The sequence below is a fragment of the Carassius carassius genome, chromosome 43, assembly GCF_963082965.1.
Source record: "Carassius carassius chromosome 43, fCarCar2.1, whole genome shotgun sequence".
NCBI classification, from domain to species: domain Eukaryota; kingdom Metazoa; phylum Chordata; class Actinopteri; order Cypriniformes; family Cyprinidae; genus Carassius; species Carassius carassius.
The window spans coordinates 4,980,207-4,992,425 of NC_081797.1; the positions used below are offsets into that span (position 1 = coordinate 4,980,207).

Consider the following 12,219-nt stretch of genomic DNA (forward strand, 5'->3'; position numbering starts at 1 on the left):
GTTTCTTGAATTAAAACTTGAATTTCAATAATTTCCTCTTCTAACTTCTTTATAGACTGAGTTAAAAAAACTTGTGACCATAAGAGTATATTGTTGACATAGTTGCCTAATATTTACTTTCCCAATGTCCCACCATTCCTGTAAAGAGGAAAAAAGATGTTTTTGTTCTCTAAAGACTCCCTATAAAACCTAAAAACATCTTTCAACTGTAAATCTGACAACAATGTCACATTAAAATGCCAATAATAACTACTTATTTTAACAGAACTAACAATCATTCTACACACAACCAAACTATGATCAGAGAAACCAATTGGAAGAATTGAGCCATTTACAAAAAACTAAGATGATGTTTGAAAACATAAAATCTATCTAATCGTGCCATTGACAACACATTTTCACGAACATACGTCCATGTGTATTGTTCAACATCATTATTAGCATTTCTCCATACATCACAAAGCTCATTCCCTTCTATCATTTGTATCAGTTTCCGGCGTGAAGCCATATGTGGTTCTACATGATTCCTATCTATATTTCTTTCAACACAATTAAAATCTCCCCCCACCACCAAAAATTCTTCATTATCACATTTTTCTATTACTGTATTTAAATGATCTAAAAACAACATTCTTTCTAACTGGGAGGTTGGTGCATATACACAAATAAAAAAAAAACATGATCCTCAAATTGAGCTTTTATCTTTAAGAATCTACCTTTTACAACCTCCTCTACTGAACAAGATGAGGGAGCAAAAGTTTTATTAAACAGAACTGCAACTCCTCCACTGAGTGAAGTATTATGACTCAGAAAAAGAAGACCGCCCCATTCTTTAGCCCATTCAACAGCAATTTTCACGTCACTATGTGTCTCCTGTAAAAACAGCACATCTATTTTATTCTGATTCGCTACTTCATATATCTGAGCTCTCTTTCTGCAATCTCTAACCCCATTCATATTTAAAGATGCAATGCGAATGTCACTCATAAATAAAAATGAAAAAGAAACTACAGCACAGAGAGCAAAACATCCAATGAGGGCATAAATACTATACCATTTCATCATCATTATTCAATTGGAGTTGAATTTTTGTGACAATTTTTTTTAAACGATATACTTCTTTATCTGTAAATCTTCCTTCACTCATTAAACACTTAATATTTTCCAGAAGTCTTCTGAGATCTGGAAAATATTCATAAATTTTCACTCCTCTCATATTTTTGGTCACTTTCAAGAATTTTTTGATCTTATCCACTCCATATTCAAGACATGACCAATTGGACTGAGAACAAACGGAGCCGCTGGAATCAGAGCACTCACTCTCACTGCTTTCATTGTCCACTTTATTCTCTTCTTGGTTCTTTCTAGCCTGTTTCAGAATCATGCTCTTGTCATTTTTTTCCCTCTTCAGAGGTGTTTTAAAAACAACCTGATCCAAATCCATTAATGTGTCCTCATTTTGAATTACACTCTCCACTTGTGACTCAGTATCAGAAAACTGATCTTACATTGTTTGTATGTTACCAAGAGCTTCTCCACAATCAATACTATTGCTTTCAACACTCTCATCGATTACAAATTCAGATTTTTTTGGCGTTTCCTTCATTAAATTCAACGCTTTGTCTAGTTAGCTCAGATTCAAAAAAAAAAATTCTACAGACACGATTTTTGGACCACTAGAATTCGGCACATTGGAACTACTGGCAACTTCCTCGTCTTCATTCTGCTCAGCGTTACTTTTCTCACCATCATTCTGCCCACTGTGATGAGCACTGTTTTCCGGGCACTCGCGGATCAAGTGACCAGACTTTTTGCAAGAAAAACACCTCATCGTGTCTGTTGTTACAAAAACGGTGTAATCAAAATCATCCACTTTAAATTTAAAATTTACGTCAAGATCAGTTCTATTTCCGTTCAGAATCATATACGTGAAACGTCTAAAAGACACCACATGTTTCACTAACTCCGATTTGCATCCTATAGCGATCTTTTTTATGGGAGCAATCAGTTTGCCAAAGCGTGACAATTCCTTCATCAACATCTCATCTTTAATAAAGGGAGGTACATTTGAAATGGTGACTTTTTTAGCGGGAGTAGAAAGAGGCAGTACTGGAGTAAATAAACCACGTATGTTTATTCCCTTTCCAACAACTTCATTTGCTTTCTCTACTGTATTTAGGAACAGAACAATTGAGTTATTCATTTTGGACGCCGCTAACACACACTCATGACCCACTACATCACCGACCGCTACACTACACTCCTCCACACTCCCCACAGCCATCACCTTCACACCGTGGTGCCGCGTGAGTGAATCAAGAAACTTAACCCCTTGAGTCGCCATGCTTCCCAGTGCAAAGGACTGGTTTAAGCAGGCGCTCAGTTAAGCTTCTCTGCTAATTTCACAACAAACAAAACAAACAAACAAAAAACACACACAAAAAAGAGAGAAAATATCTTTTAAAGCCGCAGCGGGCACAAAAAAAGACCACACACGCACCACACCACTCACTCCGCTCAACAAACACCCGGACATGCGCTAAGAGAGAGAGAGAGAGAGAGACAGAGAGAGAGAGAGAGAGAGAGAGAGAGAGAGAGAGAGAGATGAGTAGGAAATGTTAGGACCACACCCCCTAATTGTGCTGACCTTCCCCTGACTCCGCCCCCTTGCCTTTGAGCCAAACAAAGTTCCCAGAAGACAACAGTCACTTCCTCAGAACACTGAGCCTACATTCCACTCATGTCTTCAAATCTTTTTAAACAACAAACTCAAAACGTCCCATTTCCTCCGTTTCTTTCTCAGTTTTTCATGTCTTATTTGAGGCATCAAACATCTGTTCATCAAATCCAGTCAGAAATTTCCCTGTTTTTTTGATGGTTGCGTGAGAATGGAGGAACCTCCTACAACATTACACACTAAAATCACACATGCCTGTGGAGAAATCTGTCATAGGCACTAAGAACGACGCTTATGCACACACAGCTATACATGCTATTCACATCTGCATTAATGCCTCAGCCATGAGATCATGGTACAGTAAGATTCTAGAGCAGTGAAATTATTGAGAAGTGGGATCATAACAAGCAGTGAGATCATACAACAGTGAAATGGTGATACATGCAAAAAGTGAGGACATATAACAGAGGTTTAGAACAGAGCAGCAGTTCTAGAGCAACGAGGCTGAGCAGAGCAGTCCTAGAGCATTTAATAAGTAGGGTTAAAAGAGCAGAGTGGTTATAGAGAAGACCATAAAAGAGCAATTTGTGATTTAGACGAGCACTGATGTTTCAAAATGGAAGAATCTGGAGGAACAAAGTTAAAAAGCAGAATAGTTATTTTGCTGAAAGGATAAGGAACGGGTCAATTATAAAGCAAAGCAGCTGAGTAGAGAAGTAAAGAAAAGCAGAACGGTTATAGAGAAGTAAGAATATAGAACAGAGCAATTATGGAGGTGAAATGTTACAAAAGCAGAGTAGTTTAAAAGTATTAAGGTCATAGAAAACAAAGAAATGTAGAGTTAGGACTAGCAGGGATTTAAAGCAGATTATCTAAGACTATAGAGCAGTAATGTAGAGTGGCAGAGCCTAAATAGAGCAGAGCCTTACTAAGGTTTTTTTATTATTATTTTTTATTTATTTATATATATGTTAATGTTAAAAAGCAGATTAGCTATATAGAGCAGTGAGGGAAAGCTAAGCGAGTATAGAGAAAAGTATGATTAGAACACATCTATCTATCTATCTTAGAATTGATAAGAAACCATATTATATGGCTTTATTCTAGTCCTGGCAAAAAACACAGATAAACTACAATAGGTGTCAGCTGTGTGGTTGTCAATATCAATTTATCGTTTTAATCAGGTTTTATTCCGATGAACATCTTTTAGTCTATGCTGTTTTCTGTTGATTCTTGAACAAATATAATTTGTACGATGCCTGCAATCCAGAAGCTTAAAGCTTTCTTTTGATATGAAACAAAGTCACAGCTTTCAAATTCTGTCGAATCTATACAGAAATTCAAACAATAAACGTTGTTTTGGCGCGATTAAATGATGCGTGACCGATTGTACACCTCATTTAAAGCGGCAGCGCGGAGAGCACAGGAACCCATCTCTTCCTCAATACTGCAAGTTAAAGGGAAAATAAACATGAATGACCATCAAAAGGTGAGCTGAAAGAAACAGTACATGTATTGTGTGTCATGTAATAGCTTAATCAGTGTTTTAACCTCGGAAAGACATCAGTAAAACAGTTTGTAAACAGTATGTCACAGACCGTGACATTTACCTCAGGAAGCCATTCAGTGTTCACAGTTATAGTTAGCTAAACAAATAAGAAGAGTGTTTTGCAAATATATCTGCTCATATGTTACATATTGGATGTTACATATTCAATCTTACTTATCCTGTTAGTGACCTTTTCTTTATTTAATGTATGTTTGAATCAGTAACGTGCGGTGAAATCTTGTCATGGGTAGGCTGTGACCTATCAATCATGGAATATATGTTCATATATTCATTCAGTTAATTTAGCAACCCAAGTTCATATCAGGCATCATCAGATCGCTGCCTGCATTCAGCAAAGTCAGTCATGTGAGTCAAACTTTGAATAAATCCGTCATGAAAACAAATGTTTAAAAGGCTACACCTAGCTACTGTTTAAATGTTTACATTTCAAGAATGATGTTGAAACGAACGTATTCATATTAAAGAATCACAGCAATTCAATTTTAGATGAGTGATATTGCAGATAACATTTTATTCAGGTTATCAAATAGTAGAGGAGCATTAAATTGTTGGACCGTTTAATAGTTAATGCTCTAGAACACAGAAACAGAGCGGCCATTGCTCTATTTAAACCCTGCCTCCAGTTCGAGTCAATAACATTGCTGCCAGTGAGCCTCTGTTATTTGCTGATAAAATACTGGGCGTATTATAGGGAAAACAGACAGTGAGATACAGTGAATAGCCTGATCCTGTTGTGACAGAATGTGTGGCGACTCGTCGTCTTCAGGTCGTTGTTATTGTTTTTTTTTTTGTAGAAATTCTTCCTCTCTGTCTCTGGTTCACAAGGTTCAAGGAAAGACAGGGTGAGACACAAACACATCTGACCTGCAAATAAACTTTACATTACAGAGAGAAAACATTATCTGGCAACAGACATGCCTTGTTTAGAGAGCCCTTAAAAATAAAGCTCCTTCAGGGGTGGTTTGCACAACAATACTCTTCTTATGAAGACCCATGTTTCACTGTAGAGGGATTTTGAGGTAAAAAAAAAAAGTTCTTCATGTTACATTTTATGTTGAGACCGTTTAAGTACCTTTCCAGAGCTCATTCCTCAAACTAACGGTCTACCCAGACTGCATATCTTCTCTGTAGCATCCCTGAGAGCAGCACTATGGAAACTAAAGTCCCAGAGACAGTGACGACAAGTCTCAAATCACATACCCAGACATGTGGACTCTAACTAGGGCACTACGCGAAATATTTCCTGCTGGCTGCTTTCGCCAGGAGAACATTTAACTTTAACTCCTTTTTAAACCAATTAGTGTATCAGACCATCGTAAACACATCTGACCATTACACAGTTGTAGGATGTAAAAAACAGAACTGTGAGGCACATTTCACCCAGACGGGACGATCAGAAGCAGAAGGGGCCCTTTCATATGATCTACACATGTTTTGGGTCGAGGAAATACATCAACTGCAAATTTGCTTAGTTAATTGCTGCTTGCATATGTACAGATACTGATTTTAACCCTATGTATAAGACTATAGCTAGGCAACCACACTGCAATAATGATTCTGTATTTTTTTAAGTCAAGTGCAGTGATTTTTCTGCAAACACACCCTAAAGCATTGACACATCTGACCACTGAGAAACCACGAGAGAGAAAGCATGAACTCTGGTGACCCCTCTCTCTTTTTTTAGACACTAACATCTATTTTTTGGACACTAACATCTATTTGGTAAAACACAAAGCCCTTCTGCATTTCTATGCAAATCTGTCCAGTTTCTGCATTTTAAAATGTGAAAGGCAGCAAACAAAGCACCTGCATCTATTGCCATAATTATATATTTTTTAAATAAGTTCAGTTTTCAGATCCATTTTTAATGGCTCATATTTTCCTACAATATTTTAAGCAATAATAATAATAATAAACATACACTTCATATTAGTTTCACATTTATTAACTTGCCTCTTATACAGAGCAGAGCACTATTCTTTTGTCTTTGGTGATTGTGTGACCATACACTTAAATTTATAACCTGCTAGTAAAGAGTGTATCTGAAATAGCCAAACCCCTTAATTAAAAGCGGATGTGCAAAAACTTTTGCCTTTGCAGTGTATATTTAAATTATGTTGATTATCTTTCTCAAATATGCCACTCATTATGCATTGCAACAACCTTTAATCCTTCCAACATTTAAACTGTGTAATTAAGAACAGGTGCTGCTAAAAAACCTGCTTGTTAGTTTCTGCTTGAGTCAGAAACCAGAACTATTCAATTCACCTGCATTATATATATATATATATATATATATATATATATATATATATATATAAAAGCATAATTACAAATTTATTTAATATTTATTTTTCATTTTTTTCAGATGGGCGTGTTGACTGTGTTTGGAGCGCGACCTGATTGGCTGGTTGAGCTGAGCTGTTTTGACTGATTCGTATGGTGAGACGCTTCAAAACAAAAGTCTTTTAGTTAGCGAATGAGCAAACTAAAAGGATCTGTAGCAGGTGCCAAAGTAATATGCTGAAAACAGTCATGTCAGCTATAGTAACAGGCCTGTGGAGCATTTGACAGTGAGTCTTATTCCGAAGAAAGAGCCAAGAAGGTCCGAAGAAAGCGAAAAGGCCACTGGTAGGAAAGAATGAGCGCAAATGAGAGATCATGAAATACTAATAGACACCCTTGCGCCATCTGCTGGCCAAAATTATTAATAAGATAAATTATTCAGTGTATCTTTATTTTATATAAAATATTACATATGATCATTTTAACATGTTATGTAACACAGAAACAATGTAATTCAAGAAACGAAAGCAATCTTTTTTGTTTTTTATTTTGTTGTTGGGACCATGACATATTACTTTTTTCTATAGGGACATAATGAATTGCATGTTCACAAACTTTTTAAAAGAGCAAAACCAAAACCGAATATAGATGCTAAAAAAATAAATACTGGAAATGAAAACTCTCACCCACAAGTGAAATTATTGAAGAGCTGGAGGAAAGTGCATTTTGATTCGTATGACAGGTTTTATGATCTGACAGAATACATTTACAAGCAAACAGAATTCAAAAACACAAAAGAAGAGGGTTGCACATGGTTTTGGGTTTAAGGTCAGCATATTCCCATAAATACCCAGAGAACAAATACCCTTGATGTCCTGAGTTTTCATGTGATCTCAATTCTGCTCTGCAGAAACAAACAGATCCAAATGTCCTGAGGTCTCAGATGGGATATCCTAACCCCAGGATATGCAGTTAATACTAGCTAATAAAGACAAGGGAAAATAAGATCAACAGTGATATAAATTCCATATGCAGTACCTTGGGAACTGATCATGTCTCTTTATAATTAAACTCTGGAATGATGTGATTATAAGGAACGTCACTGTTTTAAGATAAGAAAAGCCAAACAACCATTAAAACATCTTATTATACAGTTCAGCCGATGACAGCCCAAATGATTAACTGCAATTCAGAGAGAACCAGTGACAAATGGAAATCTTTCTATAAACAATTTTTAAGAATGTTTAGGACGATCCAATCCTGTATGACTTTCTATCATCCGTGGAACCCACATGAAAAAAGGCATTTAGAAAAATGTCCAGGTTACTGTTTCCATACAACAGTGACTAGCAAACCCAAAAAGTATCATAAAATATATTATTTAAATTTCAGTGACACAAACTATGGAAGAAAGAAAGTCATAGAGGTTTTTAACGACATAATGTAAGGTTGAGTAAACTTATGACAGAATTTTTTATTTTTGGTGGACTATAGCTGAATTTCAGTTTCTTTATTTCAAACATTGCAGAACTATATTTCTCAGACAGCAGAGTTTTGTAGTAAACTAAAAAAAGTAGTTTTTTTTTAATGCATGTGCTCTGTATAATTGTCTGTCTTTTTAAACCTAAAACAAAAGTTGTGAACTGAGCTCAGAAGCAGCTCTGGAAAATAGACGCTGCAGTCTGAGGAATAATGACCTCATATCTTCCCCGCAGCCAATCAGGACACAGCGTGATTACAGCCACTGCTGACTCACTTCCTGTCCGTGGCTGCAGTTCTGAAGGAGAAAACATTAGAGTTCTTCAGTGCCTGTAATCAGTGCAGTGGATGAAAGCTTTTACGGACGAAACACATACAACAAACAGAGTAGAAAAGATAGATTTATAGAAAAATAACTAAAAGCATTCAGTAAGGCTGTTCGTTCTACTTTCACACGAGTGATATGATGATTAGTAAACATGAAGTCTCATTTACAGTCTCAAACGATTAAATCTCAGCATTGTTTATGTGTCAAGACTGAGAAGTAGCTATACATGGCATGGCTGTGAGATTACTCTTTTTGAGCAGGCATAATACGATTTTTAAAGCGACACTAGCACCATAATCTGACCAAACTGAAGCAGAGTATGTATAATTTTTCCAACTTCTGTTACATCTCACACACATTCAATTGTACTACACTTTTCTATTTATACTCCATTGACCATAATACTGTTGCTTTGTAACTTATCCCAGTTCTGTACAAAACAATAATTGGCCAAAATATATTGTTATACTTTTTCGAACAAGTTGTACAAACACAGGTACCTTCAGTTTTCTTACAAATCCACTTTGTTGTTTCCACCTTCAACATCTGTAGTTTTTTCTTGCATTTTCCACATTTTTTTAACCATTCTTTACAATAGCCCATCTATGGTTGAAATTTACATCATGCACATTAATAACACAAAATCAAAGCATATTTTCAACTTAATAATTCTATGACTGTTATGCTGTCAATTACCACAAGAAAATACGTTATTAACAAGCACTTGCGGTGAATCTATAGGGTAATATATTGCAAAGTTGTTGGTTGAATGTTTGTTAAAGCGTTTTTATTAACTACCAAACCTAATTTTCAAACTCTATCTAGTCAAACACACCAAATTCATTCATGATCAATTCATGATATCATTAGTAGAAACTCCACAACTTGAAATAGATCCTGGACATAAAAAATGTGTACTGTTGGTGTGCCTCAAGGAATAGGTTTGGAAAAGCTGGTCTAAAATAAATAATACCTTTTGCAATGGGACTACTTTTCTAGGTGGATGGATTTAGGAGTAGAGTTTACTGACTTTATGTGGCCATAATTGGTTGAAGTTGGATAACTTTTCACAGACAAGGCTAGTAAGTCATTCAAAGACAGTTGGTAATTTAGAAAATTGAAGTCGTGTGGCTATATTTCTGTGTGTATTTTAAAGGAGCAATGACTTCCACTGTAAGTGCAAGCTATTTTGATATTTTCTCAGGTAATTAACATGATGTAACAGATGCTGTTGACAGAGCTTAACTTGTATTGAACTCAGCATATTCCTTTAAACAAGCCATCACAAAGGTGCCAAATTGGCAGCACAATTTTAAATTACACAATGCATCACAAAAGAAAACAGGCTGTTGGGAAAATGGCACATATATTGATTGGTGTTTAAAAGCAACAAACATAAACGTAAATAACACTAAAAATAAGATCTTAGTAAGTTACTGCCTAAACATACATAAGAAGGATTGTTCAAACATAACATGTTATGTTCTTGTCCAAAAGTACCTTAAAAGTTGGTTAATTCCACCTCAGTTGAGAAATTACCATGTGAGTATTAGAACATCAGCACACACACAGATCTGGCTGTGCCATCTAAGAAACCCAAAACTCAGATATGTGCTGGAATTCAATTCTGAAACATCAATAATGGTAAGAAAATTGTATAACACTGACTGGAATGATTCAAGGCCTTGAAAACACAAGTGTCCGGTCGCCTCCCCATCTCAAACCCAGTACTGGTTCTTCTTCAGTGCTGGGTTTGTTGTCCGACAGTGCTGTATTAACTCAGGATCCGCCCCTTTGGAGTCCATGTTTGACATGGGGATGTTGTTCGCAGGATCGGTTTTCCTAAAAGTCTCCTGACTCACTTCTCCATTCTTCGGCTTTGCTGCCACTGTTTGGACGTTGTGCTTCCCAGTCTTGTTGCGACGTACCAAGTAGTAGGCCAGCATTGCAGCCAGGAGCACGAGTAGGAGGATGACGAGAATGGGAATAAGGATGGCCCACAGAGTATTTCGTCTAGACACCACAGGAGTCGCTGTAGTGCTGCCAGAAGCCACATCACCATCTCTCCACCTGGGCTCGGCTTGACCTGGATCGCTCTTGACGAACACCGGTGGCACTTTGAGCAGTGTAGCACCATAAACTCTAGAAGGGTCATAAGGGACCACATGGAAGGGCAAGATGCACTCTGCAGGAGGAACGCCGTGTGCTTTTAGGAGAAAGCGTGCTTCATCTTGACCTTGACCTCCAGTGTTTTGACCCCCAGTTGTGTTTAAGATCTCCAGAGTTATCCAACCTTCATCCAGTTCTCGTTGGGTAAAGGAACTCACATTTTGGCCATTTTCTTGCTCACCCCTCTTGACGAACCGAGCTCCTTGAGGTTGCTGGATAATGCTGAAAGTTGGAGATGTTCTGGTCTTGTTGGCCAGAGGTGTAGCGTCCAGCAACTTTCTGTCTACGAGTACAGTAGCACCTCTGGGGAGCAGGGGATTCTGGGCTAACTTTGCCAGTGGTTTCACAGTAATGTTGAGAACAGAGGACACATTTGCCGCCCTGCTTCGGGCCATAAAGGCCACGCTATCTCTCGGTGAGGTGGACTTAATGAAACGGACACTCACTCTTCCTTGTTTGATCTGCTTTTGCGTGAAAGCCGATGTGGGCTGTCTGTCCACCATTACAGCTGCATATTTTGGGACATTGGTAATCTTGTAGAGTACATCTTCCTCAACAGGACCCCCAGTGGAGGTGCTCAGCATATCCTCTGTGATTAGCGTCTCGTCATCTCCCTGCCTTACGTGGATCTCTGGAGCTTTTTTCAGTATAAGAGACTTGGCTAGGATTCCGATATGCAGCGTGTATGGGTCTGTTTGGTGTTTCCCGTCAGAAACTATAAATTCCATGAAACCATCGGACAGACTTCCATCGCTAACAAAAGCAACCCGCCCAGTGTTGATGTCTTCCTGGCTGAACCGGTTGATCCGATCTCCAGAGTCTGTGTAGATGACGTATCCATTAGCTGGACTCTTGGAGATGATAAATCGGACCTCGTCTGGTGTGCTGTCCTGGTCAACTGTTTTGAGGTAGTTTTTGGAGATGATGGTCGTGGAGCCCTGCAGTGCTTCCAGGAGCAAGTCCAAGCTTACAAGTTCTGGCGGGTTTGAGTCTCGCCGTCTTATGGAGATCAGGAAGATCTCCTCCAGAACCACGGCACCGGGCTGGACTTGCGGAGTGCGGCCACTGGGGTTCAGATGGACCCGGAAAGAGAAGCTATCAGAAGATGCTCCAGAGTCATCGTGATTGTACTCTAGATCACCACGTGCCACGTCATCCTGCAGGAAACGGGGAGCATCACGAGGCAGGTCAGACCCTCCGAGAGTGAGTCGTCCATGATTGGGGAACCGATGCACTTCATAGACAATGTCCTGCCCTGTCCGCTTCTGCTCCGGCAAACTGGCCAGCAGGTTAGAAGCATCCAAAACAGAGCTGTCAATCACTTTAGACTGACCCTGCACCAAAGACACACCTGCAACACATTAACAAAACACCAAAAGAAAGGAATTAAATTACATTTAATTATTAGACCTGTGTCCTAGAGATTAGCATACAACAGGGACCTGGAGGGCTACCCTGTAGAGTTTAGCCAAACCTTGATCGAACAGACCTACCTGTAATTTCTAATAACTCTGAAGACCTTGATTAGATTGCTTGGTGGTCTCTGATTAGGTTTTGAGCTAAACTCTGCAGTGCAGGGCCAGTTTTGAGAAACCTTGGCATTCAAGCTCCAACCATATTGAGTAACAATGCTCATGCAGAAAAAGCAAGTTTGAATGTGGACTGCATTGTGTTCAGTTCCCACCACATTTGCCTGTTATTATCAGTCTT

General features: G+C 38.3%; 1 protein-coding gene and 1 long non-coding RNA gene across 2 annotated transcripts in view; one reads left to right on the forward strand and one right to left on the reverse strand.

Moving 5' to 3' along the window:
- The first annotated feature begins 4,066 nt into the window (after positions 1-4,066).
- On the forward strand, positions 4,067-7,212 carry LOC132124723 (uncharacterized). The gene is made up of 2 exons (XR_009426798.1): positions 4,067-4,166; positions 6,616-7,212. It is a non-coding gene; the product is annotated as an uncharacterized LOC132124723 (long non-coding RNA).
- Positions 7,213-8,138: 926 nt separating this feature from the next.
- The window catches only part of LOC132124722 (chondroitin sulfate proteoglycan 4-like), a 53,749-nt gene continuing 49,668 nt past the window's right edge, over positions 8,139-12,219 (reverse strand). The window contains exon 10 of the mRNA XM_059535874.1: positions 8,139-11,860. Coding sequence (XP_059391857.1) covers positions 10,059-11,860 — 1,802 coding nt within the window. The 3' untranslated portion in view covers positions 8,139-10,058. The remainder of the gene's footprint in view (positions 11,861-12,219) is intronic.